The 19,489-nt window shown below is 48.2% G+C and overlaps 1 protein-coding gene across 3 annotated transcripts; it reads right to left on the reverse strand.

Annotated features, from left to right (window-relative positions):
- Positions 1 to 945: 945 nt before the first annotated feature.
- palm3 (paralemmin 3) lies at positions 946 to 19,077 on the reverse strand. Of its 3 annotated transcripts, none has more exons than XM_067259560.1 (9): positions 18,890 to 19,077; positions 18,694 to 18,810; positions 9,151 to 9,202; positions 8,676 to 8,756; positions 4,981 to 5,108; positions 4,747 to 4,819; positions 3,471 to 3,501; positions 2,846 to 3,037; positions 946 to 2,271 (listed from the first exon to the last, which is right to left on the reverse strand). In XM_067259560.1, the coding sequence occupies exons 3-9, from the start codon at positions 9,193 to 9,195 to the stop codon at positions 1,289 to 1,291; spliced, it is 1,533 nt and encodes a 510-aa protein (XP_067115661.1). In that variant the 5' UTR covers positions 9,196 to 9,202; positions 18,694 to 18,810; positions 18,890 to 19,077; the 3' UTR covers positions 946 to 1,288. The 3 variants fall into 3 exon arrangements, with proteins under 3 accessions (XP_067115661.1, XP_067115662.1, XP_067115660.1); XM_067259561.1 differs by having other exon boundaries at positions 2,846 to 2,945; positions 2,991 to 3,037; positions 18,694 to 19,077; XM_067259559.1 differs by having other exon boundaries at positions 18,694 to 19,077.
- Positions 19,078 to 19,489: the final 412 nt, after the last annotated feature.

Genomic DNA, 19,489 nt, shown 5'->3' on the forward strand with positions numbered 1-19,489 from the left:
GGGAAAGTATTGATTTGGTTTACTACTTATTACTTTATTACTTTGATTTTGGGGTAGAAAAAACACACATTTCACCGACTGTTTAGTTCCACCAGAGCACACAGATGTGTTTGAACATGTGGAGGAGTGTACGAGTGTGGTAATACTAAAGCGTCCTTTTCAGCTCAAAAGAACATTCGTACAACAGCAAATAAGGTTCCAGTTTAATCATTAAACCATATGACTCATGTCAACACATTTGAAAAATACCTTCTATACAATCCCCCCCTCCCTTCCCCCCAAATTCATGATGGCTATATACATACATGCCCACAGCAATCTCAAAAGAGCTGTGCATATCCTTAAAACTATGGGAAAATACATTTGATAAAAGAAAAACACAGCTTGAATCTAGCCATTAGCTGTTAAAAATAAACGTCATCTTTAAAGTTAGAATGGACAAAACGCAATATGGTAGAATGGTGGGTATTATTCAAGTAGAGCAAAAGGCCAAGCAAATACATCAAAAAATAAAACAGGCATTTCTTCCTTGGTTATGTCCACCATGGTACTTTTCGCCACAAAATGAGCAGAACAATTGGATAAAAATGTTTAGTGCATGGACCTACATGAATTCATATCAAAACGATACAACTGAACAACTTGATTAACATTAAACTGAAGCCGCCCGTATCATAGTAACCTGTTGACAGACAAGTTTGCATGTATAGCACTCCATTAGATTCGATTTCGGAATTAGGAAAGAGCATGAGAACAGAAGCTGGTTCAACACATTCCTTGTGTACAGTAAGAAGGCCACAGATATCTTTGGTCACTCTCGGTGGAGAACAGCATTGTAAGCGGCCTGGTAAAATGCTGTGTAGGGTTTGTGGGTGTGTGTGTGTGTGTGTGTGTGTGTGTGTGTGTGTGTGTGTGTGTGTGTGTGTGTGTGTGTGTGTGTGTGTGTGTGTGTGTGTGTGGGGGGGGGGGGCAGGACAGGTGTCTGAGGGCGGGGGGGGAAGATGGAGTTTTGGGTGTGGAGCTTGGAAGGCACATTAGTACTCCTCCATCCTTCACCCTTCACAGTGTTAGAGACGCGGCCCTTTTCTCGCACGGTTTTAATAACACACGACGGGTTAGAGGAGGGGTGGAGGAAGGTCGAGAAAGGAAACAAACAATTCGCACGTGTTTAAAAAGGGGGGGGGGGGGAAGAAGGGAGACCGAGTGAAAGCACAAAAGTAAAAGAGTGATATAGAGACTCGAGAGGGAGGGGGAAAGAAAGAGAAAGAGACGGAGAAATAAATCACATTTACATAACGGAGCAACACTGGCAGGTTTTGCGTTTCGGGGATTCCCCTTCCTGCGCCCTGCTCAAGGCAAGAGTCTCTGGAGGGGATGCCATGGCCGCCTGGGCCCCCGCCTGGGTCTGGGGGGCCTTGGAGGCAGACAGCAAGGGCTCCTGCTCCACAGACCCGGCCTCAGTCCGGGGCTCTGCAAGGGACACCTCCTGGAACTCCTGCCCCGTGAGGGTGACCTCAGCCTGGGCAGCTGGGACTGCCTCTCCCCCCTGGTCCCCCTGGTTCTCTCCCTCCGTCTTGGCAGCCACTTCTTCGGCATCGGGACTAGAGGTGTGGGCAAGAGCAGGCTGGGTATCAGAGGAGACAGGAATATCAGCTACAGCGCCATCTAGGGCGTTGGCGGGGGACTGCAGCTCAGGTGTGGCCGCCGCATCCATCGATTTCTGCACTTCTTTCGCCTCTCCCTCTCCACCCATTTCTACTTCTCCGTCAGCCGCCTCAGGCGTTTCTGCCTCTACAGTAGTCCCTCCTTCTTCCGCCCCCCCTTCCTTCTCTTCCTCTACTTTCTCTCGCTCTGCGGAAGGTTCCGGAACAGACTCGGGTTCCACCACCTCAGTCTCTCCAGCTCCTTCCTCTGCGGATTGGGAGCTGCTCTGCGGCGCCCCGTCGGGGGGTGAAAGGCCTTCTGGCGCCTCGTCGCTCTCATCCGTAACGATCACTCGTTCCGCCCGCATCATAATTATCCCCTCGTCCTCCTCCCCGCCGTTCAGAGGATCCTGTTCAGGTTCCGCCTCCGAGTAGCCCAGGAACGTCATGGTGACGGCGCCGTCTGCACCGTTGGCGACCAGACCATTGGTGCTGGGACTCCCCTCCTCGCCCGAGGGGTTGAGGGCTGCTTGGCCCTCCCCCTCCCCTCTGCCATTGGTCAAGGCAGTCGCTCCCTCCAATAGCGGGCCTGGATTCTTTACCACGCCCTCCTCCGCCACCTCCAACACTGATAACAGTAATGGTAACAGTTATATTACTTTATATTATGGTTTAAAAAAATCTGGACAGCAAGAAAATATTTTGTTTTTAAAGATAGTGTACACAAATCTGCAGGGGGCAAAAAATCTATGATTCTCTTGAAAAAGATGACACACTTAGTCATGGACAAAGTGTTGCTCGACTGACGGCTCTCTTAAGATACAAACTTGAGTCTCGATAACCTCAGCTATGACCTCATGAATAGCTTCACCTTACCTCGTCTTATGCACTCTTTGCCCTCCAAAGAAGCAATTCATGTTAAAGTATGGGCCCTTAGACTATTAGCATAAATGCATATGCACGCTGTCTAATTAGCAGGTATGAATATTCACCAGAGCATGTATGAACCTTCAGTGACACGGAGCCTGCTGCTCTCCTTTCAAGTGCTAATGGGACGTCTTAAACACAGTGTTTTTGTGCACAGAGAATACAAAACCAATAATCAACGGTTCTTTGAGGAGTACTGCAGAGGGAATATGAATACTGAAATGAGGTGGGGCATGTTTGCTCACCTGATGCTGCCTCGCTTGATGCTGCCTCGCCTGATGCTGCCTCGCCTGATGCTGCCTCGCCTGATGCTGCCTCGCCTGATGCTGCCTCGCCTGATGCTGCCTCGCCTGATGCTGCCTCGCCTGATGCTGCCTCGCCTGATGCTGCCTCGACTGATGCTGCCTCGACTGATGCTGCCTCGACTTGCACCTGCCCGTTCTCCACAACCGTCACCTGGACTGCCTCTGTATAGAGTGGCAGCAGAGAGAGAAAATATTTTAATACTGAATACCTAAAGACTTCCCCTTAATGCAACTTTGTACAACAAGACCTTCCCAAACTGAAATACTGTATGTAGAGAGAGAGGAGGAGTATGAAAGAGACAGAACAAGAGAGAGAGAAACAGCATGAAAAAAGAGACAGATCTTTCTCAAGTCAGGGGCAAGTGGAGAACACATTGTCAACCAAGCCTACACCAGAAAACCACAGAAAAAGAACATTTACCCAGTAGAACACAGATGAACTCGGCCCCGATCAAAGAGTCAAACTAATAACACCAACACACACACAGATGTCCCAATTAACTAAATGCAGCACTGCTGGGAGGCAGCTGTTGCCAACAGGTGGTCGATGCCAGCCGACAACCCCCGTTACTAAGGAAGGACAGGTGGCACCCACCTGCAACGCACTCCGCTACAGCCGCTGCTTCCTATTGGAGGAGGGGAGAGAAAGGGGAGGGGTTAGACTGAACTGCACCCAGACACAACAAACTCCTCCCACATTCCCAGAGTTCCTCAGTCTGGTTCCATACCAAGTCCATACCCACTCCAAGAAGTTCTTTTAAGAATAGTAATATATTTTTTTACATATAGAAAATGATTCACAGAGCAGTTCACAGGAGAAGGATTAGAAAGACTTGAGGTTACGTTGACTTGCGTCGAGGCTTTTTCTACAGCCCACAAGGTGGCGCAGGTGAGCTGAAGCCACAACACCTGGAGGCTGACCGTGGCCATCTGCTAAAACTGTCAATGAATGGGTGCACCTGACTTGGGTCATACAATGCAGCCAAAACACTGGACTAGTCCTATAGGGGCCAGCTGGGAGGCAAATCAAACACACCTCAGTTCATGACAAAGACAACTGATCCATTCAATTGCACCACTGTCGGCAACAATTCCGTATTTAGTATTTAGAACCAAATATCTAAAGATGCCTAGCGTGTGCCTATAAAGTGGCACTAACTACTGTCAACAGAACCAAGCAAATGCGCTCCATCACTGCAGCGTAGACTATCCCAACCCTCGCTTCTCTTTCTCCAAGGCTCTGGGCTCTCGTGATCAGAGAGGCTCCAACAAATGGGGGGTCAGATGGCTGAGCGGTTAGGGAGTCGGGCTATTAATTAGAAGTTTGCCGGTTCGATTGCCGGCCGTGAAAATTACGTTGTGACCTTTGTTAAGGCACTTCACCCTATTTGCCTCGGGGGGGAACGTCCCTGTACTTGCTGTAAGTCGCTCTGGATAAGAGCGTCTGCTAAATGACTAAATGTATGTAATGTAATGTAACAACAACCTCCAAAAACAAGGGTACGATGAAGAAAAACGAAGGAATATCACAGCGCCAGCCTCAAAAAGGATTCGTCCTTGTTTAGTGGAAAACTCTAAAGGCGCCTCGAGGTTGAACAATAACTTGAGAGTATGTGAGGTGATGCACATTGTTTTGGTGAGCGGCTCGCAGGATTCTTTGGAGGAAACTTCCCTCCGTTTGAAGGAGAGAGGCTACATCAAAGCTACATTAAGGAGATGATACATTATTCATGACTCATGACTTGTGGGAGAAATTAGCTTAATGGAACATGATGGACCTGCTTGTTGCACTTGTGCTGCGACTCCTCTGAATGTGTGGCGTGTGTGTGTGTGTGTGTGTGTATGTGTGTGTGTGGGGGGGTCTCACACACCGTTTGGCCATCCTCCATCTGCTCCTTGATCTTCTCTTCCTTCTCTGCCAGCCGCTGACTCTCTGTCTGCAACCTGATACACACACAGGCACAAATGCAAGCACATATTATGATCTATCATTACAATGAATCTGGAGTATCACTGCGTCTCTGGTCTATGTAGGAACACAAATAAGTAAGTATGACGACAATTCTGTCGTGTGAGGCAGACAGTGTGTGTGTGCGTGTTCCTACTTGTCTATGCGTTGCTCTATCTCCTTGGCCTGGGAGCCCCAGAGGGGGGAGAGGGGGGCCTGGCTGTCTGGGGAGGTGGGGGACTGGGGGGGTCCCTCCATCAGCCACTGGTCCCTGAGAGACTTCCTCTGGAGTTGGGGGGAGGGGGGGGAGGAAGGAAGGAAAGATGAATGAATGGATATACAAGGAGAAATAGGGAGAACATGAGAGAGAGAGACATAGTTGGAGAATGCAACCCAAAAAAATGTGAATGTGAATCATCCTGTCATGAGTCACAACCCCTAGAAGAGCACAGGGAGACAGAGGCAGACAAACGGAGGTAATGACAGACGTGTGCGCAATCTCACATTCTATTATGTGCCAGCGGGTGGGCGTGACCTTTTCGGCTCCCCGTCCAATCAGCTAGCACAACTGTTGCCCTTTGTTTCTTCGCTCTTCACAAACCCCATACACCTTTAAATATCACTTCATCACTACCTACCCAGGGCTTCCTCCTACCCAGGGCTTCCTCCTACCCAGGGCTTCCTCCTACCCAGGGCTTCCTCCTACCCAGGGCTTCCTCCTACCCAGGGCTTCCTCCTACCCAGGGCTTCCTCCTACCCAGGGCTTCCTCCTACCCAGGGCTTCCTCCTACCCAGGGCTTCCTCCTACCCAGGGCTTCCTCCTACCCAGGGCTTCCTCCTACCCAGGGCTTCCTCCTACCCAGGGCTTCCTCCTACCCAGGGCTTCCTCCTACCCAGGGCTTCCTCCTACCCAGGGCTTCCTCCTACCCAGGGCTTCCTCCTACCCAGGGCTTCATCCTACCCAGGGCTTCATCCTACCCAGGGCTTCATCCTACCCAGGGCTTCCTCCTACCCAGGGCTTCCTCCTACCCAGGGCTTCCTCCTACCCAGGGCTTCCTCCTACCCAGGGCTTCCTCCTACCCAGGGCTTCATCCTACCCAGGGCTTCATCCTACCCAGGGCTTCCTCCTACCCAGGGCTTCCTCCTACCCAGGGCTTCCTCCTACCCAGGGCTAACAAGGGTCTCATCCTCCCACGCTGGCACTTTCAATGAAAACCCTTCATCCCTTCAGCCCAGTCTCTCTCTCTGTGTCTGTCTCTCTCTCTGTGTCTGTCTCTCTCTCTGTGTCTGTCTCTCTCTCTGTGTCTGTCTCTCTCTCTGTGTCTGTCTCTCTCTCTGTGTCTGTCTCTCTCTCTGTGTCTGTCTCTCTCTCTGTGTCTGTCTCTCTCTCTGTGTCTGTCTCTCTCTCTGTGTCTGTCTCTCTCTCTGTGTCTGTCTCTCTCTCTGTGTCTGTCTCTCTCTCTCTGTGTCTGTCTCTCTCTCTCTGTGTCTGTCTCTCTCTCTGTGTCTGTCTCTCTCTCTGTGTCTGTCTCTCTCTCTGTGTCTGTCTCTCTCTCTGTGTCTGTCTCTCTCTCTGTGTCTGTCTCTCTCTCTGTGTCTGTCTCTCTCTCTGTGTCTGTCTCTCTCTCTGTGTCTGTCTCTCTCTGTGTGTCTCTCTCTCTGTGTCTGTCTCTCTCTCTGTGTCTGTCTCTCTCTCTGTGTCTGTCTCTCTCTCTGTGTCTGTCTCTCTCTCTGTGTCTGTCTCTCTCTCTGTGTCTGTCTCTCTCTCTGTGTCTCTCTCTCTGTGTCTGTCTCTCTCTCTGTGTCTGTCTCTCTCTCTGTGTCTGTCTCTCTCTCTGTGTCTGTCTCTCTCTCTGTGTCTGTCTCTCTCTCTGTGTCTGTCTCTCTCTCTGTGTCTGTCTCTCTCTCTGTGTCTGTCTCTCTCTCTGTGTCTGTCTCTCTCTGTGTGTCTCTCTCTGTGTGTCTCTCTCTCTGTGTCTCTCTCTCTGTGTCTGTCTCTCTCTCTGTGTCTGTCTCTCTCTCTGTGTCTGTCTCTCTCTCTGTGTCTGTCTCTCTCTCTGTGTCTGTCTCTCTCTCTGTGTCTGTCTCTCTCTCTGTGTCTGTCTCTCTCTCTGTCTCTGTCTCTCTCTCTGTCTCTGTCTCTGTCTCTGTCTCTCTCTCTGTCTCTCTCTCTGTCTCTCTCTCTGTCTCTCTCTCTGTCTCTCTCTCTGTCTCTCTCTCTGTCTCTCTCTCTGTCTCTCTCTCTGTCTCTCTCTCTGTCTCTCTCTCTGTCTCTCTGTCTGTCTCTCTGTCTGTCTGTCTCTCTGTGTCTCTCTGTGTCTCTCTGTGTCTCTCTGTGTCTCTCTGTGTCTCTCTGTGTCTCTCTCTGTGTCTCTCTCTGTGTCTCTCTCTGTGTCTCTCTCTGTGTCTCTCTCTGTGTCTCTCTGTGTCTCTCTCTCTGTCTGTCTGAGTATTTCACCACCTGTCTCCCCTTCCTCTCTCCTTCCTCCGCTCCTTCTCCCACTTAAACTCTCTCTCCCTTTGTCTCCCTCTCTCTTCCCCCCCCCCCAGCTGGAGGTGATGAGCCCGCCCTGACAGGAAGTCTGCAGCGAGCACTTCCTTCCTGGAACGCTTAGCGCGTCGAAACCCCCCCTACCCCAAACTAAGTATCACACAGCCGTGATCGGAGAGAGGGGCTTCAAAAGGTGAGCATGTGTGTGCGTGCGTCCTCGTGTTGGTGCGTGCGTGCGTGTCGCAGAGGGATACCGGGGGCAGAGAAAGATCTCTCAAGTGCACTCGAAGAGCACCCCTCAGACAGCAGCAGACCGACATCTAGAATGGTTTGAATGAAGACATAAACAAGAGACACTGCTCTGGCCTCATTAGAAGCTTGTCTAATTAAGCTTGCGTCGACTGAGGGCTCGAAGCCTCTCAGCATTGGTGGTGCAGCACTTCAGCCAGCGCTTAGACAGAAAGAGTTTATATGGACAAGTATACTTCTCTTGACCTCCTAGGAAGTTTAGAGCGAGTCGGTGAGAGGCAGAGTGAGAGAGGGGGAGGTAAACATTCAGAGAGGCAGACAGAGCAGGAATTGTCCAGGGCTGGTGGAGAGAGAGGGGAAGATGGAGGCGTTTTAGGGGAGAGGGAGGTTGTTGTTTTTTTTTCACGTTAGCGGCTAGCGGTTGGCGCTGGTTTGCTCAGTATGGAATCTGTGGTATGTAGCATGTACAGTGGGTTAGCCTTGAGCAGAGCGCATCTGAAAGTGTTTATTGGGACATTATCTGCAGGGGGGGAGAGAGAGAGAGGGAGAACGGATGTGTACACTAGGTACGAGATGGGTCACACAGTCACTCACTGTACAAGTGTGGATGCAAACACACAAAGTTGGCGGGGGAATGCGCACGCACGCGCGCGCACACACACGCTCTCCCTCGTTCCCTCTCTCCAGGAATGTGCCCTGGGCCACAGTTCCAAGGTAGAGGAGGAAGGCGGGAAGGCCAGGCAGGGAAGTGAGTGTGAACAATAGCTCAGTCCAGCGCAGGGGCACACGCACGTAAACACACACATAAAACTGATCTCGGCTCAGGAAGGCCCGCCTTCAACCCTGCCAGAGGCACTGACAGATCCAGGAAGGGTGTGTGTGTGTGTGTGTGAGAGAGTTTTTTGTGTTACTTGGCATGCAATTTGGAAGTTAGCTCCTGGCTCCTCGGCGGCCTATTACGATAGACGTGAGTTCATTTGGGCAGAGAACAGAGAACGTGTGAATGTTCTTCACTTCGACGTGTGATCGAGACTTGGTGAGGGAGTTTATGTAACGTGCATGCGCGTGTGTGCGTACGCGTGTGTTGGTGTGTGTGTGTGTGTAGGTCAGACCTTGAGTTGCTGCAGCCTCAATTTTTCTTCCTCCATCTCCCTCTTAGCCCTCTCCTCCTCCTCTTGCAGACGTCGCTTCTCCTGAGAGCCAGAAAGAGAGAGAGGAGAAAGGAGAAAGAGAGAGAGAGAGAGAGGGGTAGCAAGAGAGAGAGGTAGCGAGAGAGAGAGAGGTAGCGAGAGAGGCGAGGAGAGGTAGGAGGGAGAAATAAGGAGAGAGACAAGAGGAAAAAGGAACACCCGGTCACACACCTGCCACAGGGCAATATCGCCATGGACACGAGGAGCTACGCCACACTAGGTCCTGAGTCACCGGTCTCCATGGGAACGGAGCGGTGTTGTTTTACTGGGCTGAGGGAGGCCCTGGCTGCTCGCCACACTGCACCCTGGGTAAATTATTCAGCAGCCGTAGACCGGACAGGGTGCAGAGCTTCCTTTTCATGGTGTGTGCGTGTGTGCGTGTCTGTGTTAAACTCACAGCAATCGCCTGCAGCCTCTGTTGGTACTTGTCCGTCTCATCCATCCTCGGTCTGTGACAAAAGCAACAAAGGTTAAAGGTCAGAGGTGAGGAGGTCGTCTTGAGAGGTCACAGCCACAAAGCCAAGATTCATCTGCGCACGGTCGTTAAATGTAAATGTTTCTTATTCCTTTCACCCCGACAGTCCCATCAAATGACCGTTTTCATTTCACGAGCGCAGTGCTGGTGTGAATGAAATACTTTGGTTACTGACAAACGGAACGGGCCTCGGACAGTATCCTTTTCGCGAGGAAGGATACCGTACTGGAGTGCTCCATAGCTTGGTGCAGCTAAACATGGTGGGCAAACGCATTTACATTTCTATCTTAAAAACCAATCATCTCAAGAACATCACACGCTACATAGCACGTTGTTGGGAACAACACACCTGGCAAATTTAGAGATAATTGAGCCAGTCACACAAAGATTTCTGCCTTTGTAGTTAGATGCCGTATTTGTTCATTGGCTTCCCTTGTGACACTTCCCCAGGCATCCCCACACACATTACAGAACTGAAATATTTGTTTTCCCTCATAGCTGACACTTGGGACTATATTTGCTTGTGTGTGTGTGTGTGTGTGTGTGTGTATGCGCACACCCGAGGGAGTGAAACACGCGACATTCTGAACAAACAACCTCGACAGAGCCTCGACCATGCTCAGATGTGTGCTCTGTGTTAACCATGAGTTTGTCTTGGACAGATGGGGAAACGGTCTCACACAAAAACCTCCTAGTCAGTTGAAGTTTGAGGTTTGAACTGGGGACAGTTAATTAGGAGAGTAACACCACATCTATTCTCGACACTAGTTCCTTTTAAAAGTTCATTCCCCTCATGAGTTAAAAGGACCTTCCCGTCAGTTAGGCAACAATTTAAGGGAAAGGATCTAGACAGTCAAAAGCTCCGTTATATCCATGGGTCTCCCTAGACCCTGAGGGTAACTTTCTGGAAAGAGGCACCTGATGCTTTCCTTTTCCCTAGAGAGATGGACCACGGAGAGACCAGCGACGGAAGAAAGAGAATATTGTAGTCTCGAAGACAGAGGGAAAGAATATGGAAAACTACTGCTCATTGTAACAACCCCCCCCCCCCCCCCCCCCCCCCACTAACCAAGTCTTTCTTCAAAGTGCACCTTCTTAGATCTCTGACAAGTGAAGACCTCGACAACCTGAGACCAGTGTAGAGATCGAGTACTTTCCAAGGACTGGGAAAGCTACGTTAGTTTATAGAGAGCTAGGCTATATGGAACCATGGGAGCTTATAGAGGGGATATATAAGCTTAGAGAGAACTATGGTAGTTGATAAAGAACGGTGATGTCTTTTATCTTTGGATGTTTATCGGGAGTATGGTAGCTTCTCAGAGCCTATGGTAGCTCATAAGGGCCATTCTTAAGAATATGGAGCAATCACAGTTAATAGGGTGTTATGTGAGCTTATAAGGTTCTGTGGGGAGTTGGCTTGCTGGGGTGATGAGGCCCAAAATAGCAGGGTGGAAATAAACAAACAAGCTTTGATCAGGAGCATTGTAGAGGTCCCCGAAGATACACATACTCACACATATCCCCCGATAATTAGACAGGATGCACAGGAGATACTGATAATGGAGTGAATGAAGGAAAAAAGGGGGGGGGGGGAGGGACACAAGAGGGAGATGGGAAGAGTCAGACGTGAGAGTCAGAAAGTCAGAGCGAGTTAGTCGAGTCAAAGAAAGAAGGAGAGAATCGGAGAGAGAGAATCAGAGAGAGAGAGAGAAAGGGAAGGGAGACACAAAAAGAATGAGGATGACAGAGAGATCTACGGTCTGGGGAAACAGACAGCGTTGTCTAGGACTATGACCAGTCATGTGTTCACGTTCCGCCCCCCCCTTTCACTGGACACCCGAGACCTCAACGCCTCCCCCCCACCCCCCCCCCCCCCACGTCTGTCACCACGGTAACCACTCTTTGACCCTCACACAGCAGGCCATGTTGCCCAACTAACAACCTACACTCTCACTAGAGTTTATTTTCATGGGAGCTTCTCAGTTTGGTTCAAGTTCCTAATTACACATGAGGACTCGCTCACAGACAGTACCATCGCTAGTCTGACGACAGGATAGAAAAGGATTCACTGAGGCAATGGCTGTTTGTGTAAATTGTAAGCGCACTTTCTGCGTAGGTGTTTGTGCGTGGGGGGAATGGATGATGTGACAAAGTATGTGTGTGTGTGTAATGTAGGGACAGCACGTACTTTCCCACATCATGGTTAGGCGATGGTGTTTCTCTTACTCCCCCACCATGGCCCCACGGTGGCTAGCTCTAGGTAGCTAACAGTTGGCACGACTTCAGAGTAAACACTGCTAGCGCCTTGGTGCGAAAGAATGTATATTTGCCCTGTGGGGAGTCCTGCAGGCTGTATGGTTTCTGCTAGCCTAGCGTTAGAACAGATGGAAGAATTCTAGCAAGGGGATATCGAGTGAGGGGAGGGGCATTTGAAATATAACATGTTTCATTATGTATGACAGTTTGGAAATATTGATGAAGAGCTGCCGCCAATGACTGTCCCATAAAAACAAACACACACACACCAGGGACATGACTAATCAGAAGCCCAGGTGTGCTGTGCTTACACACACAAACAAAGTCATTATGAGGCTCTCACAAAGAACACCAAAGTTACAGAAACAGTGTAATGTGTGTAAAAAATCCAATAAAAACTCTCAAAGACATACACACAACGGCTCTACAATGCTGGATGTCCAAGCTTAACCCACGCCAGTATCAAGTCTTGTGAAAATCAATGAACAGCCAAGACCTCAGACCTGGAGGTGATTAGGTCCACACAGGGACATCAGAATGCCTCTTAAAAGGCTTTTGTCTTTCCGGTGTTTTTTCCAGGTTGACACTGTGCCGGTCAGCCGTGCACACCCTGACGCAGTGAACCCGCCATGGCCGACGGCAACACGACTTCACAGCTCTTCGGATGTTTCAGCTCCGTTTGTCTTCGCTCAGGCGGATGAGACCAGTCGGATTCTGTCTTCTCCACAATGAAACGCACACCCACGCATTGAATATACACATCATTTATACAGACATGTACTGCACATGACAAATATGCAGTGACCCCACCCACACACACACACACACACTAGTTCGCTAGCCTGTGTGCACCTGAAGTGGCCACTGAACTGCCATTTACATGGAAGATTACAAGGAACTATGCAGAGACTGGCACCAAGGTTGTCTGCTGACCCCAGCTCTCTTATCAACAACCTAACCTATGCTTTGTAAACGAGAGTTACACAAGCAACGGCAGTGCATAGAGAGGTTAGGCTAACCCAGGAGTAGCCACATCCACGGTGATGCAGTAGGCTTCATCTTTGGTTGGACAATGAATTTACTTCAGAGTCGAGATTTGGGCTGGTTGTCATAGCGACTGATCTTTTAGAATGAGTCTTGGAAGTCTGGGGGGGGGGGGCAATTATATGGTGTGTGTGTGTCTGAGCGAGTGAGTGCGTGAAAGAGTTAGTGAGAGTATGTGTGTGGAAGATAATCTGCATAAAAGCCTTTACTGCATCAACACCAGAGGAAGTCAGAGAGACTTAAAGGAAGCCCCCAGTACGACACAGTGGCAGTGTCCCAAGGTCCACAACAAACCAGGGAACAGGATGACAGCACACTCGGCTGTCCAGACGCTCGCAGGCCAGACGGCCAATCACAACGACCCTGGCCTCTGACCTCACATGCCCCAGGTTGTCGTCATTGGCTGCTGATAAGGAAGCAGTGACCGGGAATTGGCAGCCCACCAATCGTAAAAAAAAAGGCACTCCTGGAAAGAGCTCAGTGTGTAAAGGACGTTGGGATAGGTTATCGCTGTAGCCTTGAGGAGCAATTCTTTTTTTCCCTTCCTTTTACAGCCATTGATTTTCACTTTCTCTACGCAAAAACAGTCACAGTCAACTATAAGAGACGATTGTGCTGTTGGGTTAGATACAGCAAAAAAAATCGAAAAAAGGCACAGTGGTAAATGTGTGTGTACACATATGTGAGTTACAGTACCGTAAGGTGTGTGTGTGTAGGTGACACAAGTGTGTACGTGTTGAGGTGCACGTGGGTACACACAGTGGGCACCCGTGTGTATAGTGTATGTAAAGCATGCGCTTGTGGGGGAGGAATTTGTGGTGTTTGGCTGGTGGTTCAACAGCACACAGCCAAGTCTCTTTTGAGCGACAGTGCAGGTCAAGGGAATGAAAACACAGCAATCCTATGAACATCGTGCGCGTGTGTTTGTGTGTGTGTGTAATTCCACCATCACTGCTTCACAGACAGGAAGTGTGTGGAGGGATATTTTAAGTAAACCACCCATCATTATAACCACACTTATTTGTCACTACCTTACCACATTGATACATGACGAACACACATGCAGACTTTCACACACACACACACACGCACGCACACTGAACAATATGTCAAAATGCAGACATATCAGCTGCTGCTCCCAGACTTCAGACTGTATATCCAGCTTTTAAGTTATGCTGATGATAAGCCCTTTAATGAAAGGGTCAGCCAGGGGGCTATACCAATCGGACTATATTACTCATTCTTCTCTATATTCTGGAGATGTATGAAGAGGTAGATCAATGTGCTCTCTATGCACATAAAACACACGCTCGCGCACGCACGCGCGCACGCACACAATAGCGGCTCTGTTCAACTAGGGGCGGGCTCTTCTCAGCCTCCACCCAGCTTTGCCCGCAATTTCCTCCCCTGGTGCAGTCATGGAATACTGAGGTGGACCGGCTCTAACACACACACTTTACCCACCTTGTTCACGCACCCCTCTGTTAGCCCCCCCCCCCCCCCCCTCCTCCCCCCCAACTGCTTACCTGATCCCTCACCCCTGGGGGCTGCACTTGGCCTGTACCAATGTAGACTCCTAAGGGGAGTTAGCGGGCTAAACCATTCGAGCATAGCTTGTGATGCTGAGTGTATCTATGCTGGGGAACGGTCTTAGAGGGGGCAAGGCACAGTCGGGGTGTCAGCAGACTGTTTGTCTAGTGTATCTAGCGTGGGTATTTGCTTGCATGAGCCGTCAGATCTGATCTGAGGCTTTTATCTCTTCAGGAAACGTACGTGTATCCGCCCCTGCATGTGGCGTGTGTGTGTGTCTATAGGATCAGGTCATTTTAATATTTTTACTGGTGTTAAACAATGAGCTGGAGTTCAGAGTGTGTGAGGAATTCCATTAGGGTGTGGGTTAGTAAGAGATGCGGGATGGGAGGAGAGAGAGAGGGGGGGGGGGGAAGGTCAAAGGTTAAGATCTTGAGCTTGTTAAAGCACAGTTCATGAGGTAACATGCACTGACAACTCCGATGTCAAAGTACTGACAGAGAGAGACAGTAAAGGAGTATTGTTGGAGAAAGGACCAGGCAAACAGGTAGAAAAGAGGGAGTGAACAGCCGAGAAAAAGAATGTTGGAGGAAGAGAAAGACAAAGCCAGAGAGACAAAGAGAGAAGATCTTAGGAAAGGGGCCCAGGTTGAGACACCTGTTCTGACGAGTCCTGACAGGACTCCGTGAGCTGTCTCATGGCGTAAACATTCTGTCACTGTCAAATCTTCCAACACAGCCCTCTCCCACTCTTTCCCTTTCACACAAACTCACACACATATTACTTCCAATGCACACTTGAAATTGTCAAAAGTTCAAAAAGTCTTTGTGAGAGGAGACTTTCACAGGCATTTTTTACTCCTGACATAAACATACAGTAAGACTATTTGTCACTGTCTGGAGTTGACAGATATTTTGAGTATTGAAATACAAAAAAATACATCAGTTTCAGTCCACAGAGACACTAAGGGGGAACCAAGTCTACCTAAACATTATACTGTATTTCTCTGTCAATTGACCTCCTTTGGCTAGAAACTATTTTCGGCTTTTCTCTAATGAGTTTTTCTGAGTCACCTCTACTCTAACTGTCTGGGTGCTGCAGTTAAACCACTGCTCTATGTGTGTGACATGTAAAGGCTTGCTTCAGTCGTTTCCCTGTATCTGTTTGTGTAAGGGATTAGTGTGTTTGTGTGTCTGTCTGAAACAGGTTTGGAGAGGAATGCAGGACTGGTGTAATCCGGTCTTGGTTCATTTTCACTGCTGTCACTGAGTTAAGACCAGGAGCTGGTGTGCTTTGGGGTATAGCGCTAAGCTAAGCTAGCATGCAGCTATGCTGCTAACACAAAGCTAAGATAGCACTGGGTAAACTTTGTTGTAGTCACAATTAAGATAGCACAGATTGACAATTCCGTACAGATAGCCGATTATGATTTATCAGGAGCAAATTACAAACTAAACTCAAACCAAATTGGAAAGAAGATAAGATGCATACAAGACCGCTAACACTTTGGTGGTCTTATCTCTAGAGATGCCTTGTCACCTTGCAGCTCCAACAGACTAATGTTCTAAATGTTGACCTTCCCCAATTCCTCATTATCAAAGTGGCCAAACACTCATATTCCAGCTCACTGAAGAGGAAACAATGAGATAATACACTGAAGCACACCCCTGTTTGTCTTTGGGATTCTATTAAAAGGCTGGAACTGCAATGGTGACAAGTATAGCAGATGTTAGCCTCAATGCTAACTTGTAGAGCTACCCGACAACCTTTGTCACTGGTCTGCAGGACAGATACGTTTGGGATTTGCCTGACTCATTTCAAGATCCTTTAATTCAGGCCAGGTCATAGGGCACCAATAGTTCCCATGGTGCATCACTGTGGGATCCAGTGTGAACTGGGTCAACAGACCTATCACATCACCAGGGTAGGACCAGGGTCATGAGGTGGTTCTTAATGGGATACCTTAGTCCCTTAAGCAACGCTAACGTCGTTCTGACAGTTAGGGGTCATCTCAACCTACAAGGATCATTGGGATCAATTGTCCCAAATACTACCTGGGGTGAGCAAGATTGTAACGGTATGTTAAGTGAAGGTTATCAGACCTTCATACCAAGGTCTGTCACATTTCAACCATGGTGAACTGAAGGTGGATACAAATTAAAAGTTAATGAAGGGTGAATAAAAACCAATTACTGCTGTGGGTGGGCCAATGCTGGCTCAATATGTTTCAAACTCAACCTTGGAATGGATGGACATAAGGTGAATGGTTGGATACAAAGTGTTAACACAAGCAAATAGTGATAAACACAGACTGCAATCCTTGAAAGAAATGACTTTGATTTTGTACTTCACACCAGCTGCATGCACTAGGAGTGCATCTTGCAGCAATGAAGGGTTACCCAGTGCAAACCCTAGTCAAACTACCTCCAGTGTCGTGTCATGACAAACTGTCTAATCCACTTTGTATGCTCTGGGCAGCGCGATCCGACTGGAAATTGTTTGTAAAGAACGGCTGCAGTAACTCAACCAGTCAGAGTTGGGCTGAGACAAGTCGCCATGCCGGCCCTAAGTACCATGGCAACGTTTGGCACCATGGTAACCAGTGGGAAGACGGGAATGTCAATTGATCAGAAGCTCATTCATGAAGCAGGCTCCAGTCTGCACGAGAGGTAAAAGAGCACTCCCGTGAACCACTATCGCTGTGAGATAACAAAAGACACCTAAGGTTAGATCAACATTGTTACAACGTTGATTTATGGCAGACAACGCTCATTTCCAGGCAATAGCTTCCTTGGCACGACCTGGGTGAAATGGCAATATATGCTGCAGGGTTGAGTAAATAGGCCTATTTCCTTGTTTACACTCTCTCTCTCCAGGCCATTACCTTCACACCAATAATCCATTATTTATGTGTCTAATATGGTCCTTTTGATTTATACCTCTGCGATATTCTTTGTTGTAGACAAGGTGTATGAAGACACTTTTATTTCCCTGGCATGCTTTTCATGTGTGATTCTATCATCCAGCCAGTGTTGGACACACACACAAACACCATGTCCGCTGTAGCATCTGCGTTTCACACTGGCATCCTGTAAAAACTCATAACGCAAAGATTCAGTGGAAAACACCTGGGAGACCTGGGGGGAGACAGTTTACCTACTGCGAGACGGATTTAACCCCTTGAGGCCTGGGCGTGGTCTGAGGATTAGGGGTGACAGACACACTGACACGGACTAAATCGTAGCTTGCGGAGGAAAAAAAATGGATTGTACAATTACATCTCTATTACGAGGCATGTCAGCAGTTGAAATAAGCAGAAAGAGAATGTCAGATATGCGTCGTCAGTTTCCCACCAAACCAAAACAGAAAGAGAGAGAGGGTACAGGATAGAGAGAGAGAGGGTACAGGAGAGAGAGAGAGAGAGAGAGAGAGAGAGTGCTGGGGGCAATGTGACAGTGAGGAATTTCCCTCAAGCAGAATGCACATCCATCACCCAGCCGTGAGAGATATCATCACTCCTTCATTTTTCTCTGTAGCTCCCTCATTCTCTCCCTTTTTTTGTCTTCCCCGTGTGTTGTCAGTTTGACACTCGAATCTGTGATAAGTGCAGGATAAAAATCAAACTGCACAACTCATCAATTCCCTACAGTTTTGCGTTTCTAGCGAGCTTCCAACATTCTGTGCCTCTCCCCGACACGCTCACGTATATTTCAGCACAGGCATATCAAAATCAAACTTTCATGCAAATGACTACCAGACGTAACTTCTTTCTAACAATATGCCATGATACATTTCACAGGCAACTGTGAGGGACAAAGCACAGTCAAATCACAGATGAGATCTTTGCTACACGGTTTGGTCTTCGTGAGTTTGGTCTCAGGCTGGTCTTTGATAAACGTTGGATTAGGATCCTAAAGAGTGTGTACATTACTACTTTTCAGAAATAAAAATGTGTTTGTGGCTGTTATAAAGAGCATTCCCTCCTTGGTCTCTGGTGCCCTTTAGGTTTCTGAAAGGCTTTCAAGGGCAAGGTTGTGAACACATGTGGTGCTTCCTCCTTGAAAACCACCATGCATGCGTATGCGTGTGTGTGTGTTTCTGTGTGCTAAGCAGTTCTCTGTGGTTTTTCGATGAGTTCTGCAAAAGCCCCAAGCTTCTCAAAGCTAAATCTGCTCTGACCTCAGCCATAAGTGGGTTTGAAGTATTGCAGTTCTTGGTGGCAGCAGCAGCTCTGTATAGGCTACCATGCCCGCTGTATGTTTGAGTGTAAATATAAGATATGCATGACTATGACTAAATTAAAGTTTCTAATGCTGTTTATTTCTTCAACCTCTCAAACACTTTCTCCACCACAAACTGCAATAGGCTACCACCCACCATACAGTTTGCGACTTGGGTGAACATTTACGTCCTGGTTAAATAATTGGGCAGGGTTTCTGACAATGCTTTACAGAGGTCACGCAAGCTAACCGACAGCTTGCATTGCTGTCGCCAGGTTGAGTATCACATTTTGCCATGAGTTGGCAAATGCTCAAAAGGTGTCAACCGAAGGACGTCATATATTTGTGCATAGAAGAAAGTGACAAATTCTGTACAAAACAAAAATGCTTAACTTTAAACTTTGCAGAAACTTACCTGTCTTAGAAAAGCCACTTGAATGTTGGTCCAATTCAATAAAAGAAAATGGTGTGGCGTTAGACGGTTCACCGTCCTAAATCAAATTTAACGTCCCAGAAAATGTCTCTGCTTGCGCTGTGAAACGAAGTGGCAGAAAACATCAACCTAGGCAGCGCCAGGAGAGTATATAGCAGACGAACACCTGAACACTCACCGCCCTTGAAATGCAAACTTCGTCACATTAGTTCAAACACGGAGCCGTTAAAAAAGACGAGTTCGGTCAGGTTTTTATAAACAGCAACCCACGGAGGAGGAAACCACCTAAATTCAACGCTAAAATATTTGGTTTCTGTTCAACACTTCCCCGTTCGATTCAAGAACCAAATTTACAGCAGCCGAGGCTCCGTGTAGTTACCTGACTCACTCACTCACTCAGTAACACTTGCCATGGGACCAACCCTCTTTTGCAGACATCAAGTTTCCTGTGTTGTTCGTGCGTTCTGAATCTAGAGGGACCTGGCCTTGCCTCATGCAACAAGTCTGTTGACCATTGAGAAAAGACTCCTTCAGCAAATGTTTTATGCATGTGGATCATTGTTTGCTTCATGTTTAGAAGACCTACTTATGAATTACTTTGCTAAAGTAGGCTACAAGTCTCTAAAGAGAAATATTGACATTTATTATGAGATGTGGATAGTATCATTGCCCCCATCAATTACAGTTGGCATGCATTTGCTCTAGAAGAGTGATACATTTTTTTATGCCAGAAACTCCTTAGCAGTCTTTAAGAGAGTATTCTTGGCAGTCTTCCGTT

The sequence above is a fragment of the Osmerus mordax genome, chromosome 21, assembly GCF_038355195.1.
Source record: "Osmerus mordax isolate fOsmMor3 chromosome 21, fOsmMor3.pri, whole genome shotgun sequence".
Classification (NCBI taxonomy): domain Eukaryota; kingdom Metazoa; phylum Chordata; class Actinopteri; order Osmeriformes; family Osmeridae; genus Osmerus; species Osmerus mordax.

Bases quoted from the DNA above. Each gene is read 5' to 3' on its own strand.
- palm3 (XM_067259560.1), bottom strand. From the start codon at position 9,195: ATGGATGAGACGGACAAGTACCAACAGAGGCTGCAGGCGATTGCT. The intron at 8,757-9,150 runs GTGAGTTTAACA...TCTGGCTCTCAG, and splicing joins AGAGGCTGCAGGCGATTGCT to GAGAAGCGACGTCTGCAAGA. The intron at 3,502-4,746 runs GTGTGTGAGACC...CTCCTCCAATAG, and splicing joins AGATGGAGGATGGCCAAACG to GAAGCAGCGGCTGTAGCGGA.